Below are 15,903 nucleotides of genomic sequence, written 5' to 3'. Positions count from 1 at the left end.
CCTGACACATGTCCTGACTTCTTTCCTATCAGATATAGTTTTATAGAGTAGCATCTCCCATCTTATAGCCTTTTTGTGTACTGCTGCTAAGCATTTAAAGCTAAGTTGTGTTTTGGTAAATGGAAATAATCATAATTCTTTGGTATTTGCCCTGTAAACCAGATGAAATTAAGTTAGAGAGGACTTATTACTCATCAATGGAAAATGACTTCTCAAAATGCAGTTTTCAGTTGTTCTCAACCAATATTTCTGCTATTTTATAGATTGATGGCTACTATGCAGGCTGTTTTCTGGATTAAAGCTGTCTTGTATGTATTGTTGAACCAGGATGTGACCAGAACTCAAATTTCACTTTTTTTGGGGGGTGGGGTGGGGCAGTTGGGGTTAAGTGACTTGCCCAGGGTCACACAGCTAGTAAGTGTTAAATGTCTGAGGCCAGATTTGAACTCAGGTACTCCTGACTCCAGGGCCGGTGCTCTATCCACTGTGCCACCTAGCTGCCCTCAAATTTCACTTCGATGTTATAGACTACAAGTTCCTGCTTCAAGGAGTTATAAATTAGGGTGATGCATGAAAACCAGTTTGAAGATTTTATCTTGAACTAGATATGATTAAATCTAAATATGAAATATAGAGTTTCATAAAAGTTTTAGTGCAATTTTAAGTTACTATGGCTGAGCACTAAGATTTTGGATACCATGTTTTAATATACTTAAGGCAGAGGAGGATGCTTCTAAAACTACTTTGTTATCTGACTCAGATTTTCTGATATGTAATTTGAAAACTGTTTATTTCTGATTTCTGCTTGTACCTAATGTTTGGTCTTAGTAAAATAATCCATAAACATGCTCTTACATGTAAGCCCTTAAGGTTACTATCAGGTCTTGATGGAGCTGTAACAATTGGAATGATGCCACCTGCTAGAGAGCTACTGTAGGAAAGCTCTGCCATGAGGAGAAGGCATCTGAGGGCAAGCCATGCAGCTTTTCTTTGGCGTCAAGAAGTGATGTTTGCTTGTGGGAGGAAGAAGGGGCAAGGCTAGCAAGTCTGACTCTTGCTAAAGCTTATAATTTATTGGCGACCACTCATTAGATTTTAGACAGACTAGCTAGAATTTTAGCCCCTTACAGAGCTTAGTATTTGAAATATTGTGAATTTTTGTAATTATTTTTTCTTTTTGATCAATACTTGCATACTTAAATATATTTCAGTTTTCATGTGTCAACACTTCTAAAATTGGAAGTACATTTATTTAAATTTCTTCTTCTTTTTTTTTTTTTTTTTTGGTGGGGCAATGAGGGTTAAATGACTTACCCAGGGTAACACAGCTAGTATGTGTCAAGTGTCTGAGGCCAGATTTGAACTCAGGTACTCCTGAATCCAGGGCCAGTGCTTTATCCACTGAGCCACCTAGCTGCCCCCTAAATTTCTTTTTAAAAAGAATATAGATACTGGTAGCTTACACTTAGTAATATTTTTCTTTTAAAATTATTGTGAACAATATTAAACACTCATCCATCCAACTAGTTATACTTGCTTTGCAACTATTTAAATCCAAATATTTCAGTGAATTAAATATTATATAAGTTTACATTTATTTATTTTTGGTGAGGCAATTGGGGTTAAGTGACTTGCCCAGGGTCACACCGCTAGAAAGTGTCAAGTGTCTGAGGTCATATTTGAACTCATGTCCTCCTGAATCCAGGGCCAGTGCTCTATCCACTGCGCCACCTAGCTGCCCCCCCCCATAAGTTTTTACTCATTCTTTTATTGTATTTCTTTGTTCTCACTTTTACCTTCATGTGGTTCTAGTTAGATAGCTACTTTGGTCTTCTGGAATTTTTTTTTTCATTATTTTGTTATCTTTTTAGATTTCTTTGTAGTCCTTATACTTGTTTTAACCTAATTGTATTATATTTCATTCTTGTTAACATACCACATCATTTATTGTTGGACATTTAGATGACTTCCAGTTGTTAATTTTGCAGAATGAACTTTGAAATTAATTTTTAAAACATTCTATTATTTCTCTATAAACCTGCCAACATTAGTTTTGGTTTTGTAGTTTGGAGAGGGATGTGCAATAGGACCTCAGCATTGTTTTAATTTATATTTGCTTTAACGCTAAGCATTTTTTCAAGTGATTATTGACAATTTATTTCCTTTTGGGGTGTAACTTCATGTGCTTGGATCATTTTTCATTTAAGATTGTGTTTGCCTTTTTACTTTTTTTAGCAGTTAGATGCCATGTTTTTAATCTTTTAAATTTGCCATAAATATTTTCCAATGTTATCTTTATTTTAATTAAATTGTTTTTTTTATATCATCAAAACTGTTTTGTCCTTAATGATCTTTTCTGTTTATTTAATAAAATTTGTCATCTCTCTTCTTTGAGATAAATACATTATTTCATTTCATTCTCTATGTTTTGGTTCTATACCACTTAGATTTCCCCATGGCCTTCCCAAATTTACAAAGAGCCATCCTCAATAACAAAAAAAATTATTTAAGAAAAAAAGGAAAAAGAGTAAGAAGAGGTGGAAAGATGAAGAGGGATTGGTACCTAATTTTGAAGAATAATTGCAGATTTTTCTAAGAACTATATATTACATACATATATGTATATATGTAATATAAATAGAAACACATACATATATGTCCATTTATATGAAATGAGAAGTATAGAATGAATTTGCATATAATCTTCATGAATGATGTTATCCATTGTTTACAGATTGTTCCAAACCTTTTTCATTACTGAGATTTTCTCATCTTTCCTTTCTTTCTTTCTTTCTTTTTTTTTTTTTGGTGGGGCAGTTGGGGTTAAGTGACTTGCCCAGGGTCACACAGCTAGTTAGTGTCAAGGGTTTGACACTCAGGTACTCCTGAATTCAAGGCCAATGCTCTTTCCACTGCGCCACCTAGCTGCCCCCTCCTTTCCTTTCATTAATCATACATATATAGCCCATATCTGATTGCTTGCTACCTTAGGAAAGGGGGGAGGGGAGGGAGCAAACAAGGGATAAAATGAACTCACAACTAGAAATTAAAATGTTAATTATTTTTTTAAAAAAGAATAGTAGTGAAACAGTTTTAATTAGTAAAGAACCTTACTATTTAAAGGAATAATTTCACTTCAGGCATATCTAATAATTTGAAAGTGACTAACAATATGTTGTTAAGTCTTACCAGATTTATTTTTAATAAATAATGTTTTGTGGTGAGCATGTTGATTATATATGACTGGATTCTGTTGAAGTTTTAAAAATGTTTTCATGAAGCAATTTTTCTTAAATAAATTAGCAACATAATCTTGGAGAAAAAAACCTATTAAAATTAAAGCTCAAGCTATTTACAGGAATAATGTTTTTAATGTGACTATTAGCTTACTAAGTTTTATTTAGACCCCTATTGAGTATATATTCATATATAAATATAACCATTTGTAGTTAGAATATACTGTACTCGTAGTTCTTTTATTCCTTGCATTATTTTGTTTAGTTCTTTATTTTCCTCATTTGGCATTCTTAATAACAGTGTTATTGGCTATATTATATATAATATATTACATATATTATCTTAACAGTGTTTTGGCTATATTCATATTCTTAAATTTTTTTCATGATACATAGAAAACCAAACAAACCTGAATTTAACTAGTTAACAGAAAGTCCAAATTGGTGGACTCCAAATGACAAACTGCAAAATGGATTTTTATCAGGGTGTTTTGTATTATTTTAAACAAAAGATAGAGGTAACAATCTTTTTTTTGTGTAGATCTTTCTACTTTTTTTTTTTAGGGGCAATGGGGGTTAAGTGACTTGTCCAGGGTCACAAAACTAGTAAGTGTCAAGTGTCTGAGGCCAGATTTGAACTTGGGTCCTCCTGAACCCAGGGTCGGTGCTTTATCCACTGCACCACCTAGCTGGAGGCAACAATCTTAATGACATTTTCTCATTGTCCTGTGTTATACAGGAATAGTAGAATATAACTATATGGATGTAAACACAGTTTCTTTTTTATATATTCACATATACACCATATATTTTTACTATATATACACTATATATGTACATGAATACACTAGATATATGTTTTCATACTGGTTATTATCTATACATTGGTTAGTGATACATTAATGTTAGCTTGCCATTGGTAAATCTGTTGAATAATACCCAAAATATAGGTACAGTTTATAAAATATTTTTGCAACTTAAACTCTCTATATCATCATGATTATGAAAACCTTCGATTTTTGTTTCAGACAGTATGTTGAAGGGGTTGTGTCAAATGTTAAATAAATCCTGTTTGATATATAGCTTATCACTTATTTAAAGGTTTTTTAATCTTTTAAAACACTATAGATACTATTCCATTAATAGCTATTTTGGAAGTCTCATAAGTTATGTAATTTCTTTGAAGAAAGCACTTTATCTAATTTGTTTAATTTCTTAGTTGAAGAAAGCACTTTAAACAGTATAAGTGTAAGTTACCTCTCATGGAGACTCTGCATACTAATTAACTTGCCCCATAGGTGCTGTACCCAAAGGCTACCATTTTATTGTCTATGCATGGTAAATGAATTTATTATTCATATACTTATATACTAAGATTTAATACTTTTTTCAAAATCTATTAGAATAATTATCAGATTTTGCATATAGAATTAAACAAGTGTTGAAAATTTGTGGTATGTAGAATTAGCTCGTAGTTTTACCAGTTGCTAAAAAGAATCTTGTTTTAACTAGATGAATACTTATATCCTATTAAATATGAATCTAATTCCTTTTGCTTCTTTTATACTAGTTTAGTGCTTTGAACAACTTTGATCAATAGTGGAGTGAAAGATTCTTGTGGCATCAGCCTTGACCAGAATATAAATTCCAGAGTTAGGAAACTTGAGTATTAAGTAGAATACAAAGAGAACAGCTTAAACTAGACAAAGAAAAATTGGCTGTGAAGGGGTGTGAGGCTAATAGAATATTTCTTCTCTTACTTTACTGTCCTTTGCACCCCTGCCTCCCCACCTTTCTCTGTTACCCTGCATCTTTAGTCTTTCCTAATCACTAGTGGGGGACTGTTTGCTGTTGCTTCTTCTTCTTTTTTTTTTGCGGGGCATTGAGAGTTAAATGACTTGCCTGGGGTTACACAGCTAGCAAGTGTCAGGTGTCTGAGGCTGGATTTGAACTCAGGTCCTCCTGAATCTAGGACCAGTGCTTTATCCACTGCACCACCTAGCTGCCCCCTTGACAGTTTGTTTCTTTAGGGAATAACTTGGAGGGGGATTATAAGTAGCTACAAAGGAGTCTTCTGTTTCTTTCTGATCCTTATTCTTAGTCTGTTCTGACTTTCTGCTCCCCAACTGCTAGATAATATAGAAAGGGACCTTTTGTCTTGAGACTCTTTGGTTGTTGATCGTCAGTATGCAAGAGAATTTTCAATTACCACAATGACCAATCAATTTTCTCTTACAGCAAATGAGTGATTGTTACAAATGACCTACCTTTTCATTCCAAAATATTATTAGAAAGGAACTAAATTCACAAGAATTGAATTGTAAAGAGCAAAGTGTGATTTTTGACTTGAATGGGAAATTATCCTAATTTAAAGGATTCCACATAGCAGCATATTTTTTTATAATTCCATTTACCAGTTGTTTTACTACTTATGAATTTGAAAATATGCTATTTTTAAAAATGTTTTTAGATGCAAGGATTTTTTTCAGGTAAAAATTTTCTTCATTTTCAAAAGAGTTTTGAGTGTTTACATTTTTGAGGATACTTGGTGAAGCTTTAAATAATAAGATAGCATCCTTTATTCATTTTTATTGATTGCTAAGATGTTAGCTTGAACAGAACAATAATTGACATGGTAGTAAACAATGAAATCTGTTATTTGCCACAGATCCCAGATTACAGGAATGCAGTGATTGTAGCCAAATCACCAGCTTCAGCCAAGAGGTAGGTAGGAACTTCTAATTTCTCTTAAGGAAGATATTAATAGGATGAATACAGTGGTATGCTAATTACTTGGATGAATTACATTTGTTGACTAGCAATTAAAATAAAACATTCAGTATGCAGTAGATCTTCCTTTTGCTATAGTCATTTGTTTTACATGAATTAGCATCAAGTCAATAGGATTTGGGCATAATTTCTTTAATCCTTCATAAAATGACACATTACATTGGATATTTAATATACAGTCTGGTTTTTCAAGGTCTATCGTATAGGGTTTTTTTGTTTGGGGGGGAGAGTTGTGGGGCAATGAGGGTTAAGTGACTTGCCCAGGGTCACACAGCTAGTAGGTATCAAGTATCTGGGGCCGGATTTGAACTCAGGTCCTCCTGACTTCAGGGCTGGTGCTCAATCCATTGCGCCACCTAGCTGCTACTATCCTATAGGTTTTTTTGTTTTGTTTTTTTAGGGGTTTTTTTGTGAGGCAGTTGGGGTTAAGTAACTTGCCCAGGGTCACACAGCTAGTTAAGTGTTAAGTGTCTGAGGCCGGATTTGAACTCAGGTCCTCCTGACTCCAGGGCCGGTGCTCTATCCACTGCGCCACCTAGCTGCCCCCCATATCCTATAGGTTTTTTAAAAGATCTAAGTCAAACAAGTTTCTGGGCCATTGAAGTATATTTATTTCCATTTATTTATCAGAATTTATTATTTCCCTCAATGGGTATAAGACTTGCAGGACCATTTGAATGGAAAAAATTCCCCTAAACTTTTTTTTGATGGGGAGCAAAAAAGGGAACATGCTGATATCTTGTGGTCTGATGAAGATACCCAGATCCCACAGGTTTTCCAGAACCTCTTCTGAAAATTGTTTTGGTATAGCCTTGAAATGAAAAAGTGAGTTTCATAAAAAGCATGACCATTTCTCAGTCTTCGATACTCTTCTGCTCATTTTGTTGTCCTCATAATAAATGTTTCTTATATTCTTTTTGTTTTTCATAACAGAGTCCCTTCTCCCATTTAAAAAAAAAGATCTCTTACTGCTCTTACAACTTCAAGATGCCTGTGCCGTACTCTAAAGGAATCGGTTATGACCCTTTAAACTATAATGTCTTTGCTCATTTTTCAGTGATTAATTAGACTCAAGGCGCAGTAGTTTGTCAGTCCTTGGCACTATTTTTTGTTTCAGATGACCCTTTAATTTGTGTTTCAGGGCAACTGATCCTTTTCCTTGTGGACTTGAATGATTCTTGAAGTGTTCCCCAATATTAGCGGTGGCTACGGTATCTTTAATAGTCATTGAAGTGAACACTTTTAAAAAGCTACAACTTTTGTGTTTTTCTTTGAAGAAACATTTCATTCTTAAAACTATAGAATTAGAAATATAACAAGAAGAATGAAACACATGTGTATGACATGGAGTCCAGCACTCTACTAAAAAATAATTAGGGACAGCTAGGTGGCACAGTGGATAGAGCACCAGCCCTTGATTCAGGAGGACCTGAGTTCAAGTCCAGCCTCAGACACTTAACAGTTACTAGCTGTGTGACCCTAGGCAAGTCACTTAACCCCAATTGCCTCACCAAAAAAAAAAAATAAAGCTAGGAAAGTGAGTCTGATTCAGTTTTATGTGGTCAAGGTCAGATGTTGGGGTCAGACAAGTATCAGTACAAGTGAATAAGCATTTATATATACCTGCTATGTTCCATGTACTGTGCTAAGTGCTATACAGATATTATCTCAGTTGAGATTTATAACAACCCTGTGAAATAGGTGCTTTTATTACCCCCATTTTACAGTTGAGGAAACTGAGGTAAATAGAGATTAAGTGACTTTTCCAAGGTGACAAAGTAATTGTCTGCGTCTGGGTTTGAACTCAGGTCTTCCTGATTCCTGGTACAGTGCTCTATCTAATGGGCCTCACACACATAGGCATTGACATAACAAAACAAAACCATATCAGAATTATTGTTTATCCCAAGTAACTTACACATAATTATGTCTTAGTGTTTAAGGATGAAGATGGTAGGGCAGCTAGGTGGCACAGTGGATAAAGCCTCTTTGCTTTATCTCCCCCCCCCCCCAAAAAAAAAAAAAGACAAAGATGGTAGCTTCTAAACCATGGCATCTAAAACATTTAATATACTTGACTTTTTTGTTTGTTTGGGGTTTTTTTTGTTGTTGTTTGTTTTTTCGCTGGGCAATGAGGGTTAAGTGACTTGCCCAGGGTCACACAGCTAGTGAGTGTCAAGTGTCTGAGGACAGATTTGAACTCGGGTCCTCCTGAATCCAGGGCCAGTGTTTTATCTACTATGCCACCTAGCTGCCCCCTGTACATGACCTTCTAATAATATAAATAAGTATACTAAATGGCAGATATATTTCTAGTAGAGTCAAGTTAAAGAAAAGACATTTAAAAAGTTAAGGATAGGGAGCAGCTAGATGGCATAGTGGATAAAGCACTGGCCCTGGATTCAGGAGGACCCGAGTTCAAATCTGGCCTCAGACACTTGACACTCACTAGCTGTGTGACCCTGGGCAAGTCACTTAACCCCTATTGCCTTACTTAAAAAAAAAAAAAAAGAAGGTCATGTACAGAATGAGAAGCTGAAGCATGTGTGTTTATATGGAGGCTAGCTGTCTTTCTAGTGATAAATTAAAGGATCTTGTAGTATTCATTTTCTTTTCTTTTCTTTTTTTGGTTTTTGTGTGTGTGTGTGTGTGTGTGTGTGTGTGTGAGGCAATTGGGGTTAAGTGACTTGCCCAGGGTCACACAGCTAGTGAGTGTTAAGTGTCTGAGGCCCGATTTGAACTCGGGTACTCCTGACTCCAGGGCCGGTGCTCTATCTACTGTGCCATCTAGCTCCCCCAAGTATTCATTTTCTATTTGTCCAATAGTATCTAATTTCCAGGAGGTTACTTAAGCTTTTTTTCCCCCTTAACAAACATTTTTTTCCAGTTACATAAAATGATAGTTTTCAACGTTTTCATAAGATTTAGAGTTAAGCTTTATATTTTAATTTAGTAGCGGTACTGCTGACATTAATTGTAGGCAGTAACAAAAGAGTGAAGCCACCCATGTGGAAAGAGAGAGAAAACAACCTTTAGCGTGTTGGGGTTTTTTGTCTGTTTTTTGGAAATGCTTTTAATTATCTTATAGTTAAATGCTTCATTTGCCCTGGAATTTTTCACCTAACAGCATTTATGAATGAAAAGAATTAAATAAGTCAAATTAATTTTTGCTCTTAACCTTGTTTAGTTACTAAGTGCCAAGGGAATTTCATATCTGAAGAACATAGCAAGATTCTAGTGTGCATCCACAAAATTACTTCAAATTACAAATTGTTGAGTATATTTCTGGCATCGTCTTTCTACTGCCTTCTCTATCCAAATAGATCTCATAATCCCTGAGAGCTTTGGTAATAACATAGAAGTAATTCTTACTATAAGGTTTACATAGTACTTTCCTCTTAGTAATTTCCCAGAACAGCATGGCATAGTGAAAAGAGTACTTGATTTGGAATCAGGATCTAAGTCCAAATTCTGGCTTTGCTTTTGACTATCTGTGTGAATTTGGGCAAATAATTTGACCTCTGTTGTATTTAGTTTCCTTACTTATAAAATGAGGGAGTTAGTTTATAAACATCATACTCATTAAAATGTAGATTCCTAGTGAATAGAGCACGGGCCCTGGATTCAGGAATACCTGAGTTCAAATCCAGCCTCAGACACTTAACACTTCCTAGCTGTGTGACCTTGGGCAAGTCACTTAACCCCAATTGCCTCACCAAAAAAAAAAGTAGATTCCTCTCTTTTTACTTTATTGATCCCCTCTGAACACAAAGTACACCTGTAGATAGGCTCACGAGACACTTGCTTCAGTGTTATTGTGTGATAATAATAACAATTTCTCTTATTATAAATTTTTTGGAAGGTTATTTTGTGGGGAGGCTTTATTCCAGTGCTGGCTTCAGACTAGGCTGGGAGCTGGATCTGAAACCTCACATATTATGTCAGAGTCACATGGCTACTGCCTGCTTCTTCATTCAGTACAATCTGGGGCTCTTGACCTGGACAGCCCACCCCTACCCAGTCTCAGATGCAGGTCCTTTCCCAGATGGAATCTGTGTCCCAGTATTGAATAATGAATGACAATTGCCAGTTGGTGTATGTTCCTGCTCCTTGCATAAGGTTAGGTCCTTGTATGCTCAATCTGGGATCTCTTTTTTCCTTGGTACACAAGGCCCACGTTAAGTTCCTGGGCGGGACAGCTCTGGTTAGGCCCCAACTCTTTGAAGAGTAGCTGTGGGGGAGAATTCATCTGTAAGCCTTCTTTCCTCTTAAGCCATCTTACCTGGCCTCCTCAATTTCTAACTTTTTTCATAATTTCCCGTGATATTATAGGTCTTTTCTACTTCCAAATGAATTTTATTATTTTATTTAGCTCTGTAAAGTATCCCTTTGCTAGTTTGATTTGTATAGCACTAAATCTGTAAGTAAACTTTTGTAGCACTGTCATCTTTTATCTAAGAAGCATTTTTAAATTGACTGTATAGTTATTGACTGTGCTTTGATATACAGAAATGCTACTGATTTTTGCAGGTTTATTCTATAGCCTGCTACTGTGGTGAAGTTATTAATTGTCTCAATGAGTAGATTGAAAAATTACTGGGATATTCAAAGTAAATCATATCATCAGCAAATAAGTGCAGTTTCATCTCCTTGTATTTCTTTATATCTTTCATTTCTTTTTCTGTTCATTTTATTTTTTTAAATAAGTTTCAGGTTTTTTAAATCAGTTCCTCTTCTTTCCCCATATCTTTTCTCATCATCCTAGATTACATCCCATACAACAAATAGTATTTTTTAAAGACAAAATTTAAAAAAAAATTAGCATAACTGATTAGTACCTTGGGAAAAGTCTGAAAATAGGAGCATTATATAACATCTCAGCAAAGAGATGTTTTCTCATATCTCTTTAAGTTGTACTTGTTCTTTATGGTTCTGCAACATTCACTTTTTGTTTGTTTTATTGTGTGTGTGTATGTGTGTCTGATCTTTCTGTTTACTTTGTTAAAATCATTTCATGCAATTTTCTTGGCTTTGTATACTGCACTCTGTCAGGTCATGTGAATCTCTCTATCTATACATTCATCTTTCATTTTATAATTGTGGTTATAGAATCTGTGTACCACATCTATGTACCATAGTTTATTCAGTCATCTTTTAATCATTGGGCATACACTTTTGTTTCCAAATCTTTGATATGAAAAAAAAGTGCTGTTATAAATAACTTGGTATATATGTGGACTCTATCAGTGGCTTCCTTGGGTTATAAGCCTAACAATGGAATCTCTGGGTCAAGGAGTATGATCTTGCTAGTCATGTTATTTGCATAATTCCAAATTCCTTTCCAAAATGGTTGAACTGATTTTCAGCTCCACCAGCATTAAGTGTGCCTATATTCTCAAAAGCCCTCCAATATTGATGTTTCTTTTTAGAATGTATTGGAGAATATGGAGTAAGGTATTAATCTAAGTTTAATTGAGGCAGCTAGCTAGTGTAATGGATTGAGTGTTAAATCTGGAGTCAAGTTCCAATCTTTTCTCAAGATACTACCTGATAAGGTTTCAGAAAAACCTGGAAAGACTTCTGTTAACTGATGCAGAGTAAAGTGAGCTGAAGAACCAGGAGATCACTGTACATAGTAATAGCAATATTGTAATGATGATTAGTTATAAAAGACTTAGCAACTCTGTTCAAAGTGGTGATCTAAGACAGTTCCAAAGGATTCATAATGAAAAATGTTGTCCCCCTCCATTGTGAGAACTGATGAAGTCTGAGTGCAAAAGTATAATTTTTCTGGCTTTTTTGGGCAACATGGCTAATATGGAAATGTTTTACATGATTTCACATGTATAGTTGATATCATATTACTTGCCTTCTCATTGTGTAAGGAGGAAGAGGATTTGGAACTCGATTTTTTAAAAAAATAAACAATATTTTGAATTTAAAACAGTAAATTTCACAATTGGTCATCCCCCCCCCCAAAATCAAAACTTAATTGTTTATGGGGACAGCTAGGTGGCGCAGTGGATAGAGTACCGGCCCAGGATTCAGGAGGACCTGAGTTCAAATTTGGCCTCAGACACTTAACACTTACTAGCTATGTGACCCTGGGCAAGTCACTTAACCCCAATTGCCCTGCCAAAAAAAAAAAAAACCAACCCAAAAAAACAGTTTATGGAAAGTAGACATTCTTTTATGCTGATAAGGTATTTGATGGAAGAGAAATGTAAAACTTTTTCAGTCTCTGGTCAGTATCATCCCTAGCCTTTATATTACCTTTCCTTCCTACTATGTGGTGGATATTTTTTAAATGATTTTTAAAAAATGCTTTTTCAGGGATTAGTTTGGGGGAGGGAAAGGGGGAAGGTGCTAGCACATCCCTTAACCTCTTTCTTCCCGCATTTCCTCATCTGTGAAATGGTGACAATATCTAATCTATAAAATGGGTATAGTAATTGTACCTACCTCCTATGGTGATTGTGAATATAAAATGAGATGTTTGTAAAGTGCTCTATACACTATAGAAATGCTAGTTCATTTTCTTGAAAAATGAAAATGCTGTTTCTTTTAAACCTTAGAGAAAGTAGGCTGGTGCTAAGTGATAATAAATATATTCTTGATATTTGATTTTAGGGCACAATCCTTTGCTGAAAGACTGAGATTAGGAATTGCTGTGATTCATGGGGAAGCTCAAGATGCTGAGTCTGATTTGGTGGATGGGAGACATTCCCCACCTACAGTCAAAAATGTAGCTGCTATACATCCCAGTCTGGAGATTCCAAGTAAGTCCAAACACTTGTTTAATCTAGTCTATTGCTTGGTTAGAGATTTCTTCCTCACCCTTTTTTCTTAATAATTTATTAATTTCTTTTCAAGGAAAAGCTATATGAGAACTTGTTTTTTTCAAATCAATTCATATTTATTGCCTAATGCTTATTTTGTGACTAGCATTGTGGGAAGGGTACAGAAATGAAGAAGTTGTATTTCCTAACTTTGAGTGCCTAATTTAGCCCAGAAGAAAATGTTATCTAGTTCACACTAAAGGACAATTTAAAGCAATGTATTTATATTGTTAATGGATGGATGACATATGTGGCTTATCCTGTATGTGTTAGAGAAATTGAGAGAACAAAATATTCTTGTGAGATTAGTCTAGGAAAGCTTCATTGGGGAGACCCTTGCAGAAGAGCTGACCTGAGGAAGGGTGAATGCAATAGCATGAGAAACATGATACCTGTGCTGAGAAGAGAAGAAACGAGCTAAAGCTTCATGTTAGGGAGCATTAAGAGGGAGATTCAGATTGTATCAGATCATGGAGGACATTGAATACCAAGGAGTTTAGAATTCAACTATCACTTTTTTCTTTGAGCTATTGAAAGCAGGCAGACATGTTGATGTGGTCCTATTTCTATACATGCTCTCTAATCACAATTGGGCCATGACTATTTGATGGCAATCCTTCTGTTCATCTCCAGTTCTTATTCACACTCCCCACCATAGGTTATTCAAACTTTCTCTCTATTACAGTTTAATGCCTTTCTAAAACTGTAAATTTTAGGGCAGGTGCTGCTCTGCAGTGAAGTTTCCTCACCAGGAGTTGAGGTCTCTAAAGTATTTTTTTATTTCCCCTACCAGACTTTATGGGACAGCTTAGGTAGCATAATTGAAAGAGTGCTGGGCCTAGAAGTCAGGAAGACTCATCTTTATGAGTTCAAATCTGGCCTCAGATACTTACTAGTTGTGTGACTTTGGGCAAGTCACTTAACCCAATTTACCTCAGTTCCTCATCTCTAAAATGATCTGGAGAAGGAAATGGTAAATCACTCCAGTATCTTTGCCAAGAAAACCCCAAATGGGGTCACAAAGAGGCATAGACACGACTGAAAAATGACTGAACAACAACAAGAAGCCAGATTTTGCATTCCTTGAGAAGAGGGTTTAGTCCAATATAATAGGATTTTAATAAGCGTTAACTTACTGAGTAGAAAAATATTAAGTGTTGGATTTTTAAGGATTATAGGGCTGAACTGAATAGCAGCTAGTGTAGGTTATTAAAAGGAGTGTCATAATAACTAAAGTGATGTTGAAGAAACCATTTGGAACTGCTGTAGAGAGTAAATTGGAATGAGGCAAAGACAGCAGAAGCAGGAATGTTATAGGATTCAGCTGTGAGGTAGTGAGGGCTTGAACTTGGTAATAGCTGTAAAGATATAGATAAAAAGAGAAGTCTGAGAGAAACTCTAAGAGAGGGCTTAATGGTTTTTTAGGTATGGAGGATAAAGTGGGTTTAGATGAAAGGGGTGAAATATGAATTCAGGGGAAATCTGACAGTTTTACATAATGGTAGAAAAGTGGAAATGATGATGATAGCGCTAACTTCAGGGTTGTTGTGAGCTTAAGTTAGATAATATGTGTAAAAGCACTTTGCAAGCTATAAAAGTACTATGCAAATATTAGCTATTATTGTTATGATTATTCTATCATCTATGGAACTAGAAGGTGCATCATGGGCCATCTATCTAGTCAAGTGCCCTCTTTTTTATTATGAACTTGAAAAACAACGGACATGAGCATTTTTATTTACAAAGAACAGAAAAAGGAGATTGTATTTGAAACCAAATGTCTGTTACATAAAGCTTTTTTAAAGTACATATTAAACTTAGTATTACCCACAGTGCTCTGCTTGTCTAAATCATTTTTTATACTTCTAGTTTTTTTCATGATTATTTTAAATACTTCATTGAGTCCCTTTTTTCTTTTGACAACCTACTCACCTCCTCTTCCCTCTGTTCCCTCCCACAATTCTTTCCCTCCCTACATCCCCCAAATGAAAGCTCTTGTAACAAATGAGTGTAATCAAGTAAAACATATACCCATATTAGCCACTTGGTCATCTATGAAAATCATTGTGCACCTATAATTTATCACCTTTCTTATCAAGAGGTAGAAAATATGCTTTATCAGGGCAGCTAGGTGGCACAGTGGATAGTGCACTGGTCCTGGAGTCAAGAAGACCTGAGTTCAAATCCAGCCTCAGACACTTGACATGTACTAGCTGTGTGACCCTAGGCAAGTCACTTAACCCCAATTGCCTCACCCAAAAAAAAAAATAGAAAGAAAATATGCTTTATCATCAGTCTTCTGGAATCATGATTAATTATTAGAATACTTAAGACTTTCAAATTGCATTTTTACAATACTGTGGTCTTTGTATTAATTGTTTTCTTAGTTCTCATTTCACTTTACATTATAAAATAGGAAAAGGAAATAGGTTATCCTGTGATAATCACAGGTTGGTGGTTCTCTGTCTCAGTCATTGCTAACAAGATTCTTGCCAAAGTTCTCCTTTATCTGGAAAATGGTTATCTATCTGTGACCCAGTATAGTTTCAGAGAGGGCTGAGGAACAGTTAGTATGGTGTTTGCTGTCCAACAGCTCCAGGAGAAATTCCAGCAACAAAAAAAAGGTCTGTATACAACATTTGTTGATCCAACCAAGGCTTTTGATACTGTCAGTCATGAAGGTTTGTGGAAGATCTTGGTTGCCCAGTTCATTAGTATTGTATTTCAGTTCCATGATGGCTTGCTTGCCAGGTGTTCTGGATAATGGGCAATGCTCTTGGACTTTCCCAGTCACCAGTGGAACAAAGCTGGGCTGTGTACTTGCCACCATGCTTTTTAGCATGTCATTTTCAGCAAGATTGAAAAATCGCATCATGATCAGTTGTTGACTGACAGTAAATTATTTGCCTTGAAAAAGCTACAAGCCAAAACTAAAGTAGGACAGTTGGTGCTCAGCTTTTTGTTTGCGTATGTTTGTGCATTCAGTGCAGGCTCTGAGCCTGAACTGTAACAGAGTATGGATCAGTTCTCTGCTGCTT

At 35.4% G+C, this 15,903-nt stretch overlaps 1 protein-coding gene across 1 annotated transcript in view; it reads left to right on the top strand.

Annotated features, from left to right (window-relative positions):
* Positions 1-15,903, top strand: part of PRPSAP2 (phosphoribosyl pyrophosphate synthetase associated protein 2) — a 65,992-nt gene that overhangs the window by 29,247 nt on the left and 20,842 nt on the right. The window contains exons 8-9 of the mRNA XM_043972419.1: positions 5,905-5,960; positions 12,657-12,805. Of these exons, the coding sequence (XP_043828354.1) occupies positions 5,905-5,960; positions 12,657-12,805 (205 nt within the window). The remainder of the gene's footprint in view (positions 1-5,904; positions 5,961-12,656; positions 12,806-15,903) is intronic.

This window comes from Dromiciops gliroides, chromosome 1 (genome assembly GCF_019393635.1).
Source record: "Dromiciops gliroides isolate mDroGli1 chromosome 1, mDroGli1.pri, whole genome shotgun sequence".
In the NCBI taxonomy this organism is placed as follows: domain Eukaryota; kingdom Metazoa; phylum Chordata; class Mammalia; order Microbiotheria; family Microbiotheriidae; genus Dromiciops; species Dromiciops gliroides.
The sequence above is the reverse complement of the archived record's forward strand: the minus strand, read 5'-3'. Positions and strand labels throughout refer to the sequence as shown.